Below are 21,696 nucleotides of genomic sequence, written 5' to 3' on the forward strand. Positions count from 1 at the left end.
TTCCTTCCAACTCTGATTCTATGAAGACAGTCCATAATTTTAAAAGGTGTCTTCCCTTCCCAGGAGTGGCTGGCAGACTCCAAAAGCCAAACCAGGGCAAGTTTTCCACCCAGTTGGCTACCACTCCCTCCATTTGGGTGTTGCCGCTGATCTTAGGGCTATAAGCTCTGGGCACTCAGCTCTCACCTGTGGCTCCTAGATGCTGCCAGCATGTGACAGCGGCCACAATCCCAGGAACAGCTTCGACTGGCCAGCTAAGCCAAGGGAGGGGAGCCGATGGACCTCAAACCCTCAGGGAGTCAGGGGCTTCCCCTGCAGGTGCAGTCAGGCTCCGGGGGATGGAGTGACAGAGACCAAGAGGGGGGTCCAACGGTCAAGAAGGCAGCTCAAGGCCCACCTCTCCCCATATGAACTGACCCGGACCCTGAGATCATCCTCTCAGGCCTTTCTTTGTGGCAACACGAGAACAGGGCCTTTTTCAGTGGTGGCTCCCCATTTGAGGGATGCTCTCCCCAGGGAAGCTCACCTGGCCCCTTCATTGCATATCTTTAGAAGCCAAGCAAAAGCCTTTCCCTAGAACCAGGCTGGTTTTAGATGTTTGTGGGAGGGAGGACTTGCTGGTTTCTTTGTTATAGTGTTATATATTTTTGTGTTTTTATACTGTAAACTGCTCTATGATCCTCAGACTGTAGGCTGGTAAAGACATAAAACAAATAGTGAACAATAATTTATTTTGTATTATTATGCCAAGATATTCATTCCTTTATTTAAAAAGAGAGCTCTCACAGCTGCTCACCTGGAGTCCTGGTTCGCCCTAGGCGAACGGAAATAAGCAAGCCTGCTGTTTAAGACAAGCACAGTGTAGCAGAGTCACCTGCTTAGCAGTTTCAGCAAGTTTTCTAGGGACAGAATAGTTTCTTCCATTAATCAGGGATGTTCAGTTGTTGTCATTTCAAATTTTAAAAATACAGTACTTTTTTTTTTAGCTCGGGAACCAGCAAAATTTTCTCTCCCATCGCACGCATCCCAGCTCAGAACAGTTTGCAAACAGCAGCGGGGAAAACATCAGGCGCCTTCTGATTTGCAGCTTGGCTTGCTTCTGCGAGCCACCTGGAGTTCCTTTGCTTCCGGAAACTTCTCCTCTGGCTGGAGTCTGGATTTCAGGGGTTCCAGAATAGCTGTGGTGCTTAGTGGTCATCAGGTTGATAAATGAGACCTCCGGTTATAGGGCGGTATAAAAATTCAATAAATAAATAAAAAATAGTAAGCTGATGGCAACAAGCGGGGGGGGGGGGGGAGTCATGTCTTGCCATCAAACCTAACCCCTTCAGTGCCCCCTCTTTCCACGAGGGCTGTAGCAAACTTTTAAAAGCCCGGTGACTCTCAAATATCCAACCCTGTCTCATGTGCCTCAGATCAGCCGCTCAGCGCAGAAGGGTTTACCTTGAATCCACCTTCAAAGCAGAGAGGAAAATGGTGGGGGGCAGGAAGAAGCCCCCCCCCCCAGTCTGACAAGAAGTCCTGTTTCACTCAGGTTCTTTGCTCCGCAACAACTTGAGGATATGTTTTTCCATCACGTGTTGCACTAGGGAAGGGAGAGGGAAAGCAAAGAATGAATTGATTGACTTGTGGTGTTTTTTTTTTAAAAAAAAACAACAGAATTCCAGTTTACATTTATCTTCTTCATTAAATTTATGCACCTGTTGATTTATTTCTTTAAAAAAAGAAAGAATTTCAATTTATATTTACTTATGTCAATAAATTTATGCACTGCTTGATTTTTCCCCTTAGGTCCCCTCAAAGTGGTTTTAAAAAGGTAAAGGGACCCCTGACCATTAGGTCCAGTTGTGACTGACTCTGGGGTTGCGGCGCTCATCTCTCTTTATTGGCCTAGGGAGCCGGCGTACAGCTTCTGGGTCATGTGGCCAGCAGGACTAAGTCGCTTCTGGCGAACCAGAGCAGCGCACGGAAACGCCGTTTACCTTCCCGCCAGAGAGGTACCTATTTATCTACTTGCACTTTGACATGCTTTTGAACTGCTAGGTTGGCAGGAGCAGGGACCGAGCAACGGGAGCTCACCCCGTCACTGCAGGGATTCGAACCGCCGACCTTCTGATTGGCAAGTCCTAGGCTCTGTGGTTTAACCCACAGCGCCACCTGCGTCCTTCAAAGTGGTTTTACAAGCCGCTTAAAAGAATAAAGACAATAAAGCGTAAAAACAACTCTTGCTGATGTTATCTTTGGAATGCTTTAAACCAGGGTTTCCCAAGCTTGGGTCTCCACCTGTTTTGGGATGGGAACTGCAGTCCAAAAACAGCTGGAGACCCAAGTTTGGGAGACACTGGTTTAAACTAAAAACAGGTCAAAACACATCAGCACTGCTTGCACTTTCATTTCCCTCAAAGTGGGTGACCATTTTTCTCTCCTCTGCCACCACATTTAATCCTCACACAACAACCCTGCCAGGTAGGTCAGGTTGGGAGAGGCTGTGACTGGCCCCCAAGGTCAGCAGCCAGCGAGCTTCATGGCCAGAGGATTTGAGCCCTGTTCTCTCCCAGGTCCTTGTCCCACTCTCTAACCACTACACCCTGCTGCCTCTTTTACGCGCTTGGTGTGTGGGTGAGGGCCCCAAAATGCTTTCCCAACCCACTCTTGGAGGTTCTCTGCCGTTCTAAGGTAGCTGGCTCTGTCCATGGAGGCTCCATTGAGGAATTGGAAGAAACTAAGGAGGCTTGGGGGACGTGGGTGGCGCTGTGGGTTAAACCACAGAGCCTAGGACTTGCCGATCAGAAGGTCAGCGGTTCGAATCCCTGAAACGGGGTGAGTTCCCGTTGCTCGGTCCCTGCTCCTGCCAACCTAGCAGTTCGAAAGCACCTCAAAGTGCAAGTAGATAAATAGATACCACTGTGGCGGGAAGGTAAACAGCGTTTCCGTGCGCTGCTCTGGTTCTCCAGAAGCGGCTTAGTCATGCTGGCCACATGACCCGGAAGCTGTATGCCGGCTCCCTCGGCCACTAAAGTGAGATGAGCGCCGCAACCTCAGAGTCGGCCATGACTGGACCTAATGGTCAGGGGTCCCTTCACCTTTTTAAAGAAGGCTTGGATGAGGTCAAAGGGGACGTCCACCCTGCCCAGTCTCCTGGATGTCTCAGCAGGAAGCCCCCCACAAGCAGAAGGCCCTCATGAGCACCACAGTCCCTTGACGTGTGACCCTCTGGCCCCTCCCATGTTCCCGAACCCACCTTTCTTGTGTCCCAGAGCGACTGCCAGGTCCATCGGGGTGTATCCTGAATCTGCCTCGGTTGTGAGATCAGCACCATGGGCTGAGAAGAGGGAGGGGAGACAAATATTTCATGTATTTTATTTTAGTGCTATGTTCTTCTTTTTTTAACTTCACAAACACATTCTTTATTAAAATCCAAAGACCCACAAAAGCAATTTCGAAAGCAAAAACAGCAGAAATGCAGTAAAAAACATTCCTAGGCAGCCACTGTGTTTTATCCAGACTGTGTTGTTGTTTTTTTCATATTACCCCAGAGAGAAATTTTGCCACGGCCAGGGTAATATCATTTGCCTCAAGGCGATACTTGAGATAGAAGGTTTCAGGATTTCCAGGCAAGTTTGCCAATAAGGGGTTAATTAATTGGTTCCTGCCTTGTTTATGCAGCCCAGAATGTAGTAAGAGATGTCCACAGGTCGCATGTGATCACTGTATGCAATATCCCATAGTCTTTGCCTCAAGGATTTAAGGGCGATATCATAACCCAAGATATATTTCATACAACAGACAGCATGAGAATATAGGCAGAGTCTATTTTGATACGGTCTACCAGTCAGTCTGCCGTTTAGGGCTTCAGATGGGAATACATTTAATCTGGTTTTGGGCCAGAGGGTTTCACCAGTATGTGGATGATACCAGCTCTAAGTAGTTGTGTTTTGTGTCAAGCACCTCTGGGAGTTGTTTCTTTCTGTTTTCCAATGTATTTCTTATCGATAAAAAAATCCAGTCTGGCGCGAACAATTTTTTCTTCTGAAAGCGTGGCCCAGAGGAAAAAGTTGGGAGAACTAACCACTGCACCACACTGCCTCAGAGATGTTTAAGTTGCCACCAAGAGAGAAATATGCCCTATAGCATATTTCACCACATCAAAGTCCATTGCAGGCAAAACAGGGAGCCTCGTGGCAACTCCGAAAATCCAGCAGAGGCATTGTGGCAAAACCCAAAAATGCTTCCATGGACTTACAAAGAGCTGGCAGCAAACTACTGCACTCGCAGTAGAGGTAAAGGACCCCTGACCATTAGGTCCAGTCGCGGACGACTCTGGGGTTGTGGCGCTCATCTCGCTTTATTGGCCAAGGGAGCTGGCGTACAGCTTCCGGGTCATGTGGCCAGCAGGACTAAGCCGCTTCTGGTGAACCAGAGCAGTGCACGGAAACGCCCTTTACCTTCCCGCCGGAGTGGTACCTATTTATCTACTTGCACTTTGATGTGCTTTTGAACTGCTAGGTTGGCAGGAGCAGGGACTGAGGAACGGGAGCTCACCCCGTTGCGGGGATTCGAACCGCCAACCTACTGATCGGCAAGCCCTAGACTCTGTGGTTTAACCCACACCGCCACCTGCGTCCCTACTCACAGTAGACCCACTGAAATCAATGGACCCACTTTACTAACACTCGGGAGGAAGGCCCCCTTGGTTGACCCCTTCGTTCTCAGCTGTGGCCGAAAGGAGGCAAGCTTGGCTTCTCCATTCGAAAATGAGATTGTCACTCAGGTACGCAAGCACATTCCCCCGACACCACTTACCTAGCAAGGCCTCAATGCATTTGACGTGGTTCCCGCGCACGGCATAGAGGAGAGGGGTCCCGCCATTCTGCGGAGGCAACCGAAAAGCATCAGCACAAGGAGGAAAAAACACCCCCCCACACACGCACACACACTTTCTTAGGCAAATAGGCAAAAAACTGAAAATCCTTTGTTAAAAGATATCATTGAGATTTAGACGGAATATAAAAGAAAAGAGAAGATAGTTATAAAAGGGAAAACCAGTGAAATTTACAAAATATTTGTAGAATTGGAGAAAGCCTACACCCCCCACCCACCCACATGGCCTCGCTCAGAGGGCTGGCACTCAGAGCAGGTTGCTGGCATCTGCCCATCTTGAGAGTCCTTCCTCTAAAAATAAATCAAGGTTCTAGTCCTCAGCTTTCTGGAGTGTTTCCCAGTCTTCCCTAGAGATGCCCTCTGTATGCACAGACGGTGCTCTGACAGCTGAGCTGCAGCCCTTGCCCTTAACAACAAAATAGGTTTCCAGACCTCATGGTTCTGAGTACAGGGCTGATTTATATAGGAAGCTCTCTTTTACTGAGTCCCTCTTATTCAGGGTTGTCTACACAGACTGGCAGCTGCTCTCCAGGGTTTCAGGGGATGCCCCCAGCCTTCTGAGGGTCTTCTGGATACAAATCAGATGCTCAATCTTCCCCTAGAAATAAATCAAGATTCTAGTCCTCAATACTCTGAAGCAGCAGCAGAGCAGAACTGGACAGGAAGCTGCCTTATACCAAATCAGACCACCGACCTGCCTAGCTTAGCGCTGTCCACACTGGCTGGCAGCATCTCTCCAGGTGTTCACTTTCCTAGCCCTGACTGGAGATGCCATCAGGAACGGAACCTGGAACCTTCTGAATGTAAAGCCCCTCTCCTATCCTACTTCTTAGGGGTGTTGTGAGGCTGAAAATGTGGCAGGGGGTCAGCAAACCTTTTTAGCAGGGGGCCAGTCCAGTGTCCCTCAGACCTTGGGGGGGCGGACTATATTGGGGGGGGGGAGAATGAATTCCTATGCCCCACAAATAACCCAGAGATGCATTTTAAATAAAAGGGCACATTCTCCTTATGTAAAAACACGCTGTTTCCCAGACCATCTGTGGGCTGGATTGAGAAGGCGATTGGGCCGTATCCAGCCCCTGGGCCTTTGTTTGCCTACCCGTGGACTTTCAGCCTTTCTCAACCTGTGGGTCCCCAAATGTTGTTGAACTACAACTCCCATTACCCCTAGCTAGCAAGGCCAGAGCTCAGGGATGATGGGAGTTGTAGTCCAACAACATCTGGATATCCACAGGTTGAGAACCATTGGATTAGATGATCCTCAGGGTCTCTTTCAACTATAAAAATGCTGCAACCCTTTCCCATTGGGAAGTCGTCCCATCCTCTGGATCGCTGCTGCTGCCCTTTCCCGAACCTTTCCCAACTCTGCAGTATCCTTGTTGAGAAAAGGCAGATCTGTCTAGGTGCTTTGGCTGCTTGAACTCAGGCCCAAATAATCCTGGTTTCTGCATCAGGCAGATGCAGCGTTCCTGTTAAATCAGCCCTTCCTTTGCCTTCATGAGGACTGGAATCCTGGGTGATGTATGTATTCCCATTTACAGCCAAGAGCTGGCAGAGGAGGGCGACCAAGATGATCAAGGCCTGGAAACCAAGCCAGATGAGGAACGGTTGAAGGAGCTGAGGATGTTTAACCTGGGAAAGAGAAGATAAGATAGCCATTTTCAAATACTTCAAGGGCTGTCAGAGGGAAGAGGGAACAAGCTTGTTTTCTCCTGCTCTGGAGGGCAGGACTCGAACCAATGTCTTCAAGGAAGACATTTAGCAAGAAGTTTTGAGAGTAAGAGCTGCTTGACCATGGGATGGAAGGTGGTGGCCTCTCCTTCCTTGGAGATTTTCCAGCAGAGGTTGGGCGGCCATCTGTCCTGGATGCTTGAGCTGAGATTCCTGCCTTGCAGGGGGTTGGACTAGATGACCCCTGGTGGACCCTTCCAACTCTACAATCCCATGGTTCTAAGAATGCGGGGCCTGCCAAAAGCTGATTCAGGTCGGCAGGGCCATACCTGCCCCCCTTCCACCCGCCGATGCAAAAGTTACCCAGTCGTAAGTGTTGATGTCCACGTCCTTCTCCAGGAGCAAGGTGACGATGTCTGTGTAGCCCCCCATGCTGGCGAGAGACAGGGCGCTCTCCCTCTCCTTGGCAAGGACGTGGGGGTCTGCGCCCTGGGGAGAGAGGACACACAGGGCTGCAGCCGCGGCAGGGAAAGTGCGGGTGACCCCTGCGCTTCTCCCTCCCCACCCCACTTTCCTTACCCATTCCAGCATGCTGCGGATGGTCTCAATCTCCCCGAAAGCTGCAGCCCACATCAGCGGCGTGAAGCCCCGCTCGTCGGGCTTGTTTAAAAGGTTCTCGCCTGTCAACATTTCCAAAATTAGGGAGCTTATTGACACAGGGGTAGGAAAGTGCAGGGGTCTTCATGTAGGCCGCACAACAGTCTTTCCCGGCTCATTGAATTAAGTTATGGTAGCATTTGGTCAGGGGTCAGCAAACTTACTGCGCCTTGGGCAGGTGTCTCCAGTGGCGATCACTCGACGGCCTAGAGGGCGGGGGAGCGTGTGCCCATACGCGTGCACACACGCTATTTCCGGTGCACTTCTGGGTCGGAGGAGCACCGGAAATAGCTTGTGGGCGTGTCCACGGGCCTCCTCCGACCCAGATGTGCACCAGAAATAGCACATGCGCATGCATAAGTAACGCTTGCGCATGCGCACAAGCTATTTCTGGTGCTCCTCTGACCCAGAAGTGGGTAGCCACGCAGCACAGCGCCAGTAAGAGTGGGCGGCAGGCATTGCCACAGGCCAGATAAACGAGTCCATCTGGCCTTATCCAGCCCGTGGGGCTTAGTTTCGGGACCCCTGCATTTGGTTTTACAACAGATTTCTCTCATTCTCTGCACGGTTTGTTTTTAATTTTTGTGATTTTCCTGAGCACTGGCTGGAACAGCTAATGATTTAAGCAGTGCAATTGGGGGGAATGATTAATAAAACTAAGGGGGCAGTAGAAGCATGAAAAAAGAAGAGAATAAAAATTTGAAAAACCATGTTTCATCTGTTGTGTGTAACAAGTAGGTTTTGAGGAGGGTTATTTGAAAGAAGAAATATTGCACTGATATGTTAAGTGTTGCTGAATAATGATTTGATATAACCTTGTCTGGAGGAGAATTTTGCTGATCATAGTAAACAGTTGTCAAATGATTAAATAAAAGTTTTAAAAACATCTTAAATAAATAAACTGACCCTGTGAGGCAGACTCTAGCTAGTGGGCAGGAAGTCAGAAGCTGGGTGTTCCTATCTCACCTTTCCTCAGATTTTCTTTCAATAGGACCAGTTCTCCCTGGGCTGCCAGCTGATGAATAGAAAGAGCTGGAAAAGTAAAAAACAAACAAACAGGATTTCATTGAGAACTAAAATGGGGAACAGAATGCAATCTTACAGTAAGGGACTGCACAGAACCCAAATTCCAAGCCAGTTTTTGAAAAATGATTGACCTGTTCTATAAAATATGCAGTGGTATTCAAACCATTCTTGTCTTTGCATAATTAATCCTCAGAGGGAGGCGGGAAGCAGACGCCTTTCATGATCGCTAGAAATGTCATTCACTGGCAATCATGAGGGATGGAAACTTGACTTTTGGATTAATGCCTTTAAAAATAAATAGAATAAAATGGCCTGAGGAGTGGAGGCAGATTTGCTCTTGAGCCCTCTGTTCATGAAGGGAAAAGGAACAGCTTGGTGGGTGTTAGAGACTATTGGGAAGTCGATTAAGAGAGAAAGCAACAGAATCATAGAACCCACAACCCTGTGATTAAGATTCCTGTGCTCTACCAACTCAGTTAATCCTGAACCTTGACTGATTTTTAACAAAAAAACAAATTGATTTTCCCCTTCAAGGTGCTGGTCCTCTTGAACAACAACAAAAGTGTATAGCCCGTCAGTTTACCAAGTGGTTTGGGAAGTCAGTTCAGAGGAAAAGCAGCATAACAGGATCGTGAACCTTGGCTGATCTTAACAAGGGGCTAGTCCTCTAGAGCAACAGGGAAAAAATGTATAAATGGGGGAGAACTGAAGCCACCTTGGCTTCAACTGATTCACAGCCCCCCCCCCCATTCCCCAGCTAATGGAAAGCAAAAATGTTTTGTGGCACAATAACTCACTGTCCAGAGTGGCCGGCAAGGCAGATGCCTCGTTGCCACGCTGCCGGTTGGTCAGGGTGGTCGCCAGCTTCAGACTGCTTCCATCTGCATTTTTGAAGAAAGACAGACAAAAGATGTTAAACCTGGAACCTTCATTTTTCAAGGACCGGTTCTCTCCATGCGAACCAACCTGGACCCGGCAATCACCACCTGAGGCCCTTCTACATGTGCCTCCTCTGTGAAAAGTCCAGAGGGTGGCCACACAAGAACGGGGCCTTTTCTACGGTGGCTCCCTATATGTGGGATGCTCTCCCCAGGGAGGCTCGCCTGGCACCTTCATTTCTTATCTCTAGGCACCTGGGGAAAACATTCCTCTTTTCCCAGGCCTTTGGCTAATTAAACAAATTAAAAGGTATACACATCTGCTTTTTTCTATTTTTACAAGTTAAATGTTTGTATTTTTTGTATTTTGTAATTTTATACTTTTCTGTATGTGTTTTTTCTTTTTTCTGTTTGTTGTTATTTCTGAAACTTAATAAAATATTATTAAAAAATAAAATAAAAGTGAAACGAAATGAAATATCCTTTTCGAGGAGAGGCGACCAAGTTTGAAGACTTGCCATTTGGTGCAGGAACAGCTTGGTTTAGGTCGTCTTTCTCCTCCGAGTACGGATACAGCCGCAAGATGACTGATGCCTGATCGTCCTCCGGGTCGCTGGTGGGCATCTCTGAGTCCTTTGAGGGGGCATTGTGGGTCATTTCGGCGACAGGAGCTTCTGGAGAAATTGTGAAGGTGTCTATGGCGGTGGCAGGTCTACAGCGCCCTGAGAGCTTTGACACAGCAAAGAAACAGGAACACAAGAAACTGCCCTCAGACAGAGCCAGACCTACTTGTGCACTGCCTACCCTGACTGGCAGCAGCTCTCCAGAATCCAGGCACAGCTCTGCCACTGAGCTGCAGTCCTTTCTTCAAAATTAAAAAGATTCTAGTCCTCATTATTCTTCTGAAAGCTGCCTTGTACTGAGTCAGGTGGGGGGCATTCCCAACCTCACCAGCAGGTGCCCAGGACTGAACCTGGAACCGTCTTCCAGGTGTGGGAAGGGGCATAGCTCAGGGGTTAAGGATGAGGCGCTAGTCCTCATGGTTCCAAGTAAAAGGCTGGTTAACAGGAGCAAAGGAAGTTTATAGACAGTGAGGCCACTGGTCCACCAAGCTCAGGGCTTCCAATACTGACTGGCCGGAGCTCTCCCGTGTTTCAATCTCAGGGGAGCCTCTCAAATTCCTACCTGGAGATGCCACTGAGAATCGAACCCAGGCCTACTGCATAAAAAGTATTATTATTATTATTATTATTATTATTATTATTATTATTATTTTATACCCTGCCCAACTCTACTCTGATCTGTTTACAACCCTTCTGAGGTCACCCCCGGGCCAAGTCTTGGAGGGATTTCCTGCCTCCAAGATGTGACGTAAAAACTCACCAGCCTCTCCCATTAGAAGGGCGATGACGTCAAGTTTACACATAGCCCTTTAGAAAAGGTTGACGATCATGGTGCCGCCAGATCCACTTTGACGCATCTCGCCCCTCTCTTTGCTCTCTCTGCCCGTCCGCGCAAAACTGAAAGTAACTTTCTCTTCCCACAATGCATTTGCAGCAGCTCCCGCGGGGTGGCGGCGGTGGCCTGGCCCTTTAAGAGCTTCTGAATGAGGTTGCGGAAGCCGGTATTGTTATGAATGAGCGGCGCAGCTCAGCCCCCGCCCCGCCCTCCAGCTCCGCCAATCACCGGCCATTACCTAAGAGGAAGCGCTTCCCCCAAAGGACGGTTTAAAGGGCCAGCCGTTCAATTGTTTTAAAAAACCCTCCAGAAAATTTGGTTTTGATTATGCTTTAATGCATTGTATTTATTCAACGTATTTATTAGACCGCTGTTTTGAGCCAACGCCCGTCCAAAGCAGCTTCCAACTGAAAACAATAAAATATTGTTTTTATTACCCTATAAAATTGTTTTTTAAAAAAATATTGTATTTTTTACAAAATACTACAAAAATTAAAAAGTTAAAACACTCCACATAAACTTTAACAGCTGTCATCCTCAGAACCAATGAGCACTGGAGATGACCCAGAGGCTTTACATGTTTTAACAGCAGGCAGATATTAAACTGGTCTAGCCCCCTGCAGGCTGTAGTGATAATCTCTTCCATCCTTTGTCACCCTAGTGCTTCCCAGATGGTTTGGACTACAAGAAGAAGAAGAGAAGAGTTTGGATTTAATATCCCGCTTTATCACTACCCTAAGGAGTCTCAAAGCGGCTAACATTCTCCTTTCCCTTCCTCCCCCACAACAAACCCTCTGTGAGGTGAGTGGGGCTGAGAGACTTCACAGAAGTGTGACTGGCCCAAGGTCACCCAGCAGCTGCATGTGGAGGAGCGGGGAAGCGAACCCGGTTCCCCAGATTACAAGGCTACCGCTCCTAACCATTACACCACACTGGCACCACACTACAACTCCCATTAGCCTCAACCAGCATTAGGGTCTATGCTGAGTAGAACCTCAATGGTCTAAATCATACCCAGAGTAGACCCATTGAAAGGAATGACTTGTATCGAACTGAGTCCTACTCAAAAATTAGACCCACCGAAAGCAATGGACCTAAACTGGTCACTTCTATTCATTTCAGTGGATCTACTCAGTGGCATAGAATTGTATCATAGAATTGTAGAGTTGGAATGCAGACCCTCCAAGCACCCCTATTTTCCAGGGACAAACCCGGATTTACAGAAGCTGTTCCGGTTTCTCATATGAACCCGGAATGTCCCGCTTTTCCTTAGGAAGCCCCTATTTTCACTGAAGAAACGTTGAAGGGTATGGAATTATGCAAGCCCTGAGCCAGTGAGATAGGTAACTATATAACCTTTAGAAGAAATCTGAAAACAGCCCTGTTTAGGGATTTTTTTTGTTAACATTTAATGTTTTATTCTGTTTTTATATATGTTGGAAGTCACCCAGAGTGGCTGGGGCGACCCAGTCAGATGGGTGGGATACAAATAATAAAATTACTATTTTAAGGGAATAGGATGTCCCTTTTTTCATCAGAGAAATGTTGGAGGATATGCGAAGGGACCCTCAGAATCATCTAGTCCAACCTCCCGCAATGCAGGGATACGCAGCTGTCCCTTATGGGGCTTGAACTTGCAACCTTGGCATTATCAGCGCCACGCTCTAACCAACTGAGTAATCCATCTGACCTATAGTTTGAAAAGTTTGAAAACTTTCCAGGGGAAAATGAAAGAGAGGTCATTTGCAAAGGCACCTGTTTCTGTGCCAGACCAATCTAAGGCCAGCAGAAATTCTAAAGGCGCATATTAGGGAGTAAGCCCCATTGAACCCTGGTGGCCTCACTTTTGAGTAGCCCTGCATTTATTGGCTAGAGTGGGGAAACTCCAGCATTCAGCCAGGAGGAATCTCCAAGGCCCCTTATGGGTGGTCTGTCTCGACAGACAATGGAGTGCGCCTCCAGGGGTGAAGCCAGCCAACCGCCTTAGGGACTCCATTCCGGATTTCTGGGGGATATCCAGTACTCCTGAGCCTGCTCTCCTCCCGAAGGGACCCCCCGGTGGAGAGTTGGGGTCAGAGTTTCCCTTCTCCCCCATGGTCGAGCCCCGTCCGTCCCTCACTTCCCTCGACAGCGCCCACTGGGAACCTTTCTCACCGGACGGTGTTTCCGAGCGGCTCTCCTTTCGGCGCTGCACGCGGCCCGTCGGAAGTGGCCCGGCAGCTGTCCTCCTTGTCCGGTGCCGCGGCCCGCTTCCCCTCCCGCCGCTTCGCGCTCTCCCTGGGATCATGGAGGAGCCGGAGATGCAGCTCAAAGTGAAGAAAGGTAGCGGCGGAGGAGCCACTTCCGGTGGTGTCGCGCCCAAAGGCGTCCGGGCAGGAATGGGGAGGGAGGGGGCGCGCGCAATGATTCGCAGAAGCGCAAAACCGCAGCCCAGATGTGTGTGTTTGTTTTAGGGAAGCCCCTAAAAAGCGGCCCCATCCCCTCTTTTCCCAAGCTCATGCCTTTAAACGGAACGCCATGAGTCAAGAGCGCCTCTGAGCCTGTGCAGATAGCATTCCTCTGGAAGAAAGCCGCCTTCTCTCCTGGACAGCCTGGAGCCCCGGAATGTCCTGCATGAGCAGGGAAACGATGCTTAATAATAATAATAATAATAATAATAATAATAATAATAATAATAATAATAATTTATTATTTATACCCCACCCATCTGGCTGGGCTTTCCTAGCCACTCTGGGCGGCTTCCAAAAAAATATTAAAATACTATAATACATCAAACATTAAAAGCTTCCCTGAACATGGCTGCCTTCAGATGTCTTCTGAATGTCAGGTAGTTGTTTATCGCTTTGACATCTGGTGGGAGGGCGTTCCACTGGGCGGGCGCCACCACCGAGAAGGCCCTCTGCCTGGTTCCCTGTAAGTTGGCCTCTCGCAATGAGGGAACCGCCAGAAGGCCCTTGGCGCTGGACCTCAGTGTCCGGGCAGAACGATGGGGGTGGAGACACTCCTTCAGGTATACTGGGCTGAGGCCGTTTATGGCTTTCAAGGTCATCACCAACCCTCTGAATTGTGCTCGGAAACGTACTGGGAGCCAATGTAGGTCTTTCAAGACTGGTGTTATGTGGTCTCAGCGGGCGCTCCCAGTCACCAGTCTAGCTGCCGCGTTCTGGATTAGTTGTAGTTTCCGGGTCACCTTCAAAGGTAGCCCCATGGAGAGCGCATTGCAGTAATCCAAGCGGGAGATAACCAGAGCATGCACCACTCTGGCAAGACAGTCTGTGGGCAGGGAGGGTCTCAGCCTGCATACCAGAGGAGCTGGTAAACAGCTGCCCTGGACACAGATTTGACCTGTGCCTCCATGGACAGCTGTGAGTCCAGAATGACCTGATCCTTCAGAGGCACAGTTACCCCATTCAGGACGGGGGAATCCTCCACACCTGCCCACCTCCTGTCCCCCAAAAACACTACTTCTGTCTATTATTATTATTAAATCATATTTAATCCACAGAAAGAATAATAACATTATTCTTTCATTAGTATTAATATTACGACGTTGTAATTCCCTTCATGTCAATAGTATGTAGTGGGGGGGGGAACAGAGTCATAGCCATTCCCACCTGTGTTTATTGTGGGGGTGACACAGTTGTGTTGCATTGGAAATGGCTTGTATTAGACCCATTGAAAGCAATGGCCCTGTGCGGTGGGTGAAGAGGTCGCCCAGTGTGCTTTGTGATGGAGTGGGGATTCGAACCCTGATCTCACAGGTCCTTGCCTGACACTCTGACCGCTACACCCCACTGGCTAGACCTTCTGCAATGATGCAGCTCTATAAATTAAGTAGGTAACTAAATATGGGGAAAGCAAAATGTCACTTAGAGAAGGATCTGAAAAATTTTCCTGGAAGCTTGAATCTGTTTTATTCTGGATTGTTTTATCTCAACCACATTGAGATTTTTTCCTTTAAAATACAAAGTGTTATAGAAATGAAAATAATAATAATAAATCCCATTGCAAAAAAAATGGCACCTAGACATTCTGTTGTGACTGCAGCCTAGGTTTAATGTAAAAAAGGTAAAGGTAAAGGTACCCCTGCCCGTATGGGCCAGTCTTGCCAGACTCTGGGGTTGTGCGCCCATCTCACTCAAGAGGCCAGGGGCCAGCGCTGTCCGGAGACACTTCCGGGTCACGTGGCCAGCGTGACAAAGCTGCATCTGACGAGCCAGAGCTGCACACGGAAACGCCGTTTACCTTCCCGCTGGTAAGCGGTCCCTATTTATCTACTTGCACCCGGAGGTGCTTTCGAACTGCTAGGTTGGCAGGCGCTGGGACCGAGCAGCGGGAGCGCACCCCGCCGCAGGGATTCGAACCGCCGACCTTTCGATCGGCAAGTCCTAGGCGCTGAGGCTTTAACCCACAGCGCCACCTGCGTTTAATGTACCATTTGGTAATTAGGTTATATATCTGAGTTTCTAACATTGGTAATGGTTGTAGTAGTAGTGATGATGATGATGATGATGATGATGATGATGATAGCTGTCTGGAAAGGATTTCCTGGCTTGGCAATGAAGCTGCAATTAAAATTAACATCTCCCCATTCTTCCTAGTGACAGACAAGTTTACAGAGAGCATGTATGTCTTGGCCAACGAACCTTCTGTGGCTCTGTATCGGCTTCAGGAACACGTCAGGCGCTCCCTCCCAGAGTTGGCCCAGCATAAGGTATGCTACCTTTGAACCCAGGAGTGAGAAAACTCAAATGCGCACCATGTTTAATCATGGTCCCTGCATTGCAGGGGGTTGGGCTACGTGGCCCTTTGGATCCCGTCAAATTCTGTGATTCACCAGCACCAGAACAGCTAGCTGAACCTGCCCCACATCAGTGTACCTTTAGGGATTGTGGGGGTTACTGCTTTAAACACTCCTGCCTTTCTCCAAAGAATCCTGGACCTGTGGGTTACTGAATATAGGGAGGCTGCTATATTCCCCTCTCAGAGCCAGTGTTTGCAATTCTCCAAGAGCATTCTGTACCTGTCGGACCTCTGCAACCGAGTGATTAGCTTATATGGTGCAGCTGTATAAATTAAGTAGGTAAATAAATATGGGGAATGCAAAATGGATGGCGCCTGGTGCCTCCACCATCTGGAGGTTCATTCCTGGGGATCATTGGATCTGGACTGTTTTCACACACTAATACAAAGTCCTGTAGAATCTATCAGTTCTATTTTATCTGCACAATTGGAATGAATTTCAGGAACCGAAATATCAAATGCCTGAGCAGGAGTGGTGAACAATGTTATAGTTAATTGTAGTTGCTTGTCTTCACTTACCCCACTGCCCTACTTACAGTTGGGAAGAATATTCCTACGTTATGAATGGTCCATGTCACCATTAAGAAAAAGAGGTTAGAATAGGCCAATAGATATGTGGACTGTCTCTGTATCAATTGACTTTCTTCTTTAAGTTCTCAAAGCTCTTAACCAAGCTCAGGGTTGTCCTCTGAACTAGCCAGATGTTTAACTGAGAATCAATCAGTCCATCCATCATTTGAAAAATAAGACTTTGGAGCTGTCTTGCCTCAAAATGGCAACTGGACATTCCTTTCTGGCAACTGCAACATTGGTTTAAGGAGTCATTTGGTGCTGACTCATATATCTGAGTTTTGAACACAGCCCAAAGCTCCAGTTCCAAGGGAAGAGGAATTAAGTATTAAATCATCTTGGGAATTGTAGCTCTGGGAGGGAGAATATGGGTCTCCTTACAGCTCCCAGTACCATGAATGTACAGTGGTACCTCGGGTTACAAACACCTCGGGTTAAAAACACTTGAGTTTACAGACTCCGCTAACCTGGAAGTAATACCTTGGGTTAAGAACTTTACCTCAGGATGAGAACAGAAATCGTGCGGTGGCAGTGGGAGGCCCCATTAGCTAAAGTGGTACCTCAGGTTAAGTACGGTTTCAGGTTAAGAACGGACCTCCAGAATGAATTAAGTTCATTACCAGAGGTACCACTGTAGTAAAATCCTGTATCAGAGAACCTGCCAGCCTTCAAATGTTGTCACCTCCCAGTGTTCCAGTGGAGAGTCAGATAGGATGGATGAGTGTAGAAACATGTGCAAGCCCGCAGTTAATGCTTGAAGTTTTATAGTGCTTTTATATTTTGCTGGAAACAGCCCAGAGTGGCTGGAGCAATCCAATCAGAATTATAAAATTATTACTACTACTACTACTACTACTACTACTACTACTACTACTACTACAGTCATACCTCGGGTTACAGCCGCTTCAGGTTACGTTTTTTCTGGTTACGCACCCACCGAAACCCGGAAGTACCGGAAGAGGTTACTTCCAGGTTTCGGCAGTTGCACATGCGCAGAAGCGCCGAATCGCAACCCGCCCGTGCGCAGACACGCTGCTGTGGGTTGCGAACGCTGCGGGTTGCGAACGTGCATTATGCACAGAACACGTTCACAACCCGAATGTCCACTGTACTACTACGGGATTGCCAACCCTGCCCTCCATTAGGAGAGGGCCATTTCCCTCATCTCATTATATTTTGTATTTATTGATTACATTTCTTTCTCACCCTGTTTCCTCCAAGAAGCTCCAGGCAGCGTGTATCGTTCTCTCTCTCCCCATTTTAGCCCACAACAACCCTGTGAGGTAGGCAGTTTTTGTCATCGTTGTCATTATGGTACAGATTTGCGGGCTTCTTCATACAGCAAAGCCAGCCTTCGCAGCACAGAACCAGAGCAGGGTGCACAAATGCAAGCTCTGAAAATGAGAAAATCAGCCAACTCTAAAGCAACAAAACCATCCATGCAAACTCCTGAAAATGACAAAACCATTTCATCGCATATAAAGCTTATTTTCCCATAAATAACTGGGTTACAGGAGCTGCTGGTGGTCAACATGAGTCTGTCCTCTGCCCCACCCATCTAATCCTCACAACCCTCCTGCGAGGTAGGCTAGGCTGAGGGGCAGTGACCTCAAGGTCACCCAGTGAGCTTCCTGGCCCAGTGGGAGGATTTGAACCTCGGCCTCCCAGGTCCTACGTGTGCAGATCTGTCTCTGGAGGGAGGGGTTAATTCTTACTGGGAGGGGGAGATGTTGGATGAGAGGGTATTTCGGGTTTTTTGAAAAGGGATAGAGAGTCAATACAGCAGGGAGGGGAGATGTTATCCAGGCTGCTTGTTCCCAAACTTATTTAAAAAGTCCCTTGTTTAATTTAGGGGCTTGTATTAATAGTGGTGCCGTAGGGAGAGCAGGGTTTTGGAAGAGAATGCTAGCGAAATGGAGAAGGTCACCCTGCTGTCTTTCTTCCTTAAAAAAGAAAAAATTCATCAAGGATTTATTCATCTTTTCCAACTAGGCAACATCTCATGGATAAGCTGTCCTGGCGAGAGAGAGGGATTTGTTATTCCCCAGTTCTGAGTTAAAGAAAGCAACCTCCTCCCTCTGTTTCCCCCCACCCCTTAGCTATCTTTTGGGGACTGGGATCTGCTGTTTGTTCCTCCCCTGCCCCCTTAATGTGCCGTTAATTCCATTGTCTTGAGCATTAGCCAGCTTAAGCTCATGCAAGTCATCCAAGGGAGGCGATCTGAGATTTTTTGAATTTTCTGGACTTGGGGGGCATGAGTGTGTTTTGCATTAAGCCACAGCTACCTTTCATTCACCCCTTTAGTTTTTTTTTTTAAAGTTAGTGGGCCTTTGGGGTTGGCATCTGTCTATCTCAGGAGGCAATGGAGTGCACCTTTGAGGGTGAAGTCCAGCTGTTGGAAGGTTGCAGCACCTGAGACCAATGCGGGAGAGACATACTGCATTGCAGCCAGGGCAGATGAGGGCGTCTGGTTGTGGTGCTGCAGATGCACCAGGGCATTTCCTCTCTGTGTGCTCCTCCTGGCACAGTCATTCCTCCTCTCATCACTGCTATGGATGCAAACCTGACTGCAGTCATCTTTGTAACACAGAGTCTGCCAACGGTCCCATAGAGCACCTCCTTGGGCATCCTGCCATCCTCCATTCTGTGCATGTGGCCAAGCCAGAGTAGACATCGCTGAGACAGGAGCACGAACAAGCTGGGAATGTGGGCTTGGGGGAGCCCATTTTGGTTTGAGACTCTGTCCTGCCATGCGATGCCCAAAATCTTCCTGCTGCAGCACCTGTGACCCAGGGTTAGAAACTCAGATATATAAGCTCAGTGCCAAATGGCTCCTTAAGCCAAGGTTACAGTCGCCAAAACAGAATGCCTTGTAGCCATTTGGAGGGCGGTTGGCTCTAAAGTTGTATTTTTCAGTACGACTTTTTGATTCTTTACATTTATTCTGATTGTGTGGATAAAATATAATGGATAGAATTCTACAGGATGGGGCCTTAGTGTGTGAAAACAGTCCAGATAGGGGAGATGTCAGGCCTCATCCTGGCACTCAGGCATCTTCACTTGGTTGCAAGTGGCTGATAGCCAGGTACAAAATGCACTTGGCAAATTTCAAGTGCTGTTGTGACCGTATGTTTGATTGGCTAAGGCGTTTGTTTTCTCTGCAAAGGAGGTGACCCATTGTGTCTCTGCACCTTGGCTTCTGTGGCTAAATCTGCTGTCCATCTGAAGGGCTTTCTTGCAGATAAGTTCAGATATTTAAGCATAACAGGCCAGCCTTCTTTTGGAGAGGTAGGAGGCTGCCCATTGACCCTCTGAATGACTCATGCAATTGTAGAGTTGGGAGAGACCCCCCCCCAAGGGTCATTGCAGCCTTTTCTCCTTGGGCAGTTTGTGACCACAACCCCCACCCCACCCCAAAGGCACTAGGGTTGGGTCTTTGGACGTGCTGCATGGCAGTGTTTAGCGCATCAAGCTAGAGCTGAGGAGACCCAGGTTGCTTCTTGGAGGTCATCACCCCGTCACCTTTCCTCCTTGCAGGCCGACATGCAGAGCTGGGAGGAGCAAAGTCAAGGGGCCATCTACACCGTGGAGTACGCTTGCAGGTACTTGGGGGGAAGCCTGTAGGGCTGCATCCCTTTCCCAAAGGGGCTTCCCAAGCACTCATGGATAGGCTGCGGGTGGCGGGAAGGCAGCAGAGGGCCTCCGCCGTTGATCCCCATTTCCATGGCTAACTGTACTAAACTGAAACCAAAACCCACACTGCTTAAAATTAGAATTCAGACTTCCAGGTATCTCATTGCAGCTATGAGAACTCGGAAGTTGGCATGCAATTCAGAAGTCTAGTGTCCCTGTGAAGGGAAGCTATAGCCCCGCTCTGTTCTGCCTTGGTCAGAACCCACCTGGAGTCCTGTGTCCTGTTCTGGGCTCCACAATTTGAGAAGGATATTGAGAAGCTGGAAGTGTAGAGAGGAGGGCAACCAAGATCTGGTAACCATGCCTTATGAGGAACGGTTGAGGGAGCTGGGTATGTTTAGCCTGGAAAAAAGGAGACTGAGAGGAGATAGGAGAGCCAACCACAAATAAATATCTCAAGGGCTGTCACATGGAGGAGGGAGCAAGCTTGCTTTCTGCTGCCCCAGAGGGGAGGATCCAAATCAACGGCTTCAGGTTACAAGAAAGGAGATTCCAACTAAACATCAGGAAGAACTTTCTGACAGCAAAATAAAAATAAATAGTAATAATGCCGTCTCAAGTGCTCTCTCTCTCTTTTCCAGTGCCATCAAAAACATGAAAGACAGCAGCGTTTATTTCAAGAGCATTGAGGGTCTGCTCCGGCACACCATTGCGGTGAAAGACCGCCTGAATGCTGCCCGCAGGTAGCTCCAGGAACCCCAAGAAGCCCCCCTCCCACCCCAGAGGAGCCCCAGGGTCTGGTCGGCGCAAGAGGCCAAGACAGCAGCAGTGTGCACTGTGTTGATTGTGGCTGACTTTTTAAATTAAATCTTGTTAATATTAAAGCTCAGCAAGCAGCAAGCCGATAACAGAATGATGTTTATTGCAGTGTGTGTGTCTGTGTGTGTGAGAGAGGGGGGGGAGACTCTTCCTGTGTGCTGAGAGTGAGGGTTTTTCCTACATTCCTTGTGCTTGGGAAAGGTGTGGCAGGAATATGTGAACTGACCTTATCCCAAGTCAGGACTTTTGGCCAGTATTTCCTACTCGTCTCCAGGATTTGAGACTCGCGTAGTGGGCAGGGGTCTTTTTCCCAGCCAGGGAACCTGGGACCTTCTGTTCACAAAGCAGATGATGGGCAACCCAGTCAGATGGGCAGGGTACAAATAATAAAAATATTATTATTAAAAATAAAAATATTATTATTATTATTATTTGTAGTATTATTATTTGTATTATTACAGCTGAGTTGCAGCTCTTCTATTTTATTTTTTTAAACAACAAGTTAAGATCCTAGTCCTCATGATCAGTGCTTTTTTCTATATACCCACCATGAAGTTGTTACAGGAAGTGCCACATTTCTTAGCAACAACAAAGGAGGAGCCAGGAACTACCTACTTTTGAGGACCCCCTGAAAGAAAGTCATGAATCTGACTTAAAGTCAGAGCCTAGGAAGGTGCCTTAAACCAGGTGGAACCGTTGGTCCATGTAACTCAGCTCGGTCTACACTGATTGGCAGCAGATCCCCAGAGTTTCAGGCAGGGAGTCTTTCTGAGCAGGTGCCGGCGATGCCTGGGATTACCTGGGAGCAAATCTGTAGAATAATAGAATTGTTCCTTTGGAAGGGGGGCCCATGGGTCATCTAGTCCAACCCTTACAATGCGGGAATCACAGCTAATTTGGACGCTGCTTTCCAGCCTCTGTAACTGGAGGTTCTATTACTAGTCGCTTGGTGATACAGTAAGATCGCATCTTATGTGGGGGTTTGGGTGCAAGGGAAATTGCGTATATCGCAATGGGGGGGGGGGAGAGAATATGCCATACTCCCAGAGCCCATGCAGTCCAAGTGCAAAAAGATTTTAAACTGTCCACCTGGTTTGGATTTAACCCGCACAATTTCACCAGCCTGCCCTCAACCACGGATGGTAGGAATTGCACAAGTGTAATTATGTGTAAGATGCAATGCGTCTGCCCTCACCAGACTCCCCTAATCCCCTTTCACATGCCTGGAGGCGGTTGGAGCATGGATGGTGGTTAACGGCTTGAGGTTGAATCCTAACAAGGCAGAAGTTCTGTTTCTGGG

General features: G+C 48.2%; 2 protein-coding genes and 1 long non-coding RNA gene across 3 annotated transcripts; 1 reads left to right on the forward strand and 2 right to left on the reverse strand.

The window, feature by feature from the left end:
- Positions 1 to 712: 712 nt before the first annotated feature.
- On the reverse strand, positions 713 to 12,834 carry RFXANK (regulatory factor X associated ankyrin containing protein). Its single transcript, XM_083720750.1, has 9 exons — positions 12,726 to 12,834; positions 9,632 to 9,842; positions 9,033 to 9,116; positions 8,176 to 8,241; positions 7,132 to 7,232; positions 6,916 to 7,041; positions 4,804 to 4,870; positions 3,242 to 3,322; positions 713 to 1,585 (listed from the first exon to the last, which is right to left on the reverse strand). The coding sequence occupies exons 2-9, from the start codon at positions 9,768 to 9,770 to the stop codon at positions 1,527 to 1,529; spliced, it is 723 nt and encodes a 240-aa protein (XP_083576876.1). The 5' UTR covers positions 9,771 to 9,842; positions 12,726 to 12,834; the 3' UTR covers positions 713 to 1,526.
- Positions 12,761 to 20,477, forward strand: BORCS8 (BLOC-1 related complex subunit 8). The gene is made up of 4 exons (XM_083720837.1): positions 12,761 to 12,893; positions 15,173 to 15,285; positions 19,482 to 19,546; positions 20,219 to 20,477. Exons 1-4 carry the CDS (start codon positions 12,857 to 12,859, stop codon positions 20,322 to 20,324), a joined length of 321 nt encoding a protein of 106 aa, XP_083576963.1. The 5' UTR covers positions 12,761 to 12,856; the 3' UTR covers positions 20,325 to 20,477.
- LOC310835899 lies at positions 12,961 to 15,174 on the reverse strand. The gene is made up of 3 exons (XR_014559777.1): positions 14,992 to 15,174; positions 14,034 to 14,619; positions 12,961 to 13,202 (listed from the first exon to the last, which is right to left on the reverse strand). It is a non-coding gene; the product is annotated as an uncharacterized lncRNA (long non-coding RNA).
- Positions 20,478 to 21,696: the final 1,219 nt, after the last annotated feature.

The sequence above is a fragment of the Podarcis gaigeae genome, assembly GCF_964106915.1.
Source record: "Podarcis gaigeae genome assembly, chromosome: 18".
Lineage (NCBI taxonomy): Eukaryota > Metazoa > Chordata > Lepidosauria > Squamata > Lacertidae > Podarcis > Podarcis gaigeae.

What these genes read in the sequence shown, in the direction of transcription:
- RFXANK (XM_083720750.1), bottom strand. Translation starts at nt 9,770, where the DNA reads ATGACCCACAATGCCCCCTCAAAGGACTCAGAGATGCCCACCAGCGAC. An exon ending in GAAAGAAAATCTGAGGAAAG is followed by an intron (nt 7,233 to 8,175) that starts GTGAGATAGGAA and finishes AAATGTTGACAG; the next exon opens with GCGAGAACCTTTTAAACAAG. An exon ending in ACATCAACACTTACGACTGG is followed by an intron (nt 4,871 to 6,915) that starts GTAACTTTTGCA and finishes TTGCCTCCGCAG; the next exon opens with AATGGCGGGACCCCTCTCCT.
- BORCS8 (XM_083720837.1), top strand. Translation starts at nt 12,857, where the DNA reads ATGGAGGAGCCGGAGATGCAGCTCAAAGTGAAGAAAG. An exon ending in CAGAGTTGGCCCAGCATAAG is followed by an intron (nt 15,286 to 19,481) that starts GTATGCTACCTT and finishes TCCTCCTTGCAG; the next exon opens with GCCGACATGCAGAGCTGGGA. An exon ending in ACCGTGGAGTACGCTTGCAG is followed by an intron (nt 19,547 to 20,218) that starts GTACTTGGGGGG and finishes TCTCTTTTCCAG; the next exon opens with TGCCATCAAAAACATGAAAG.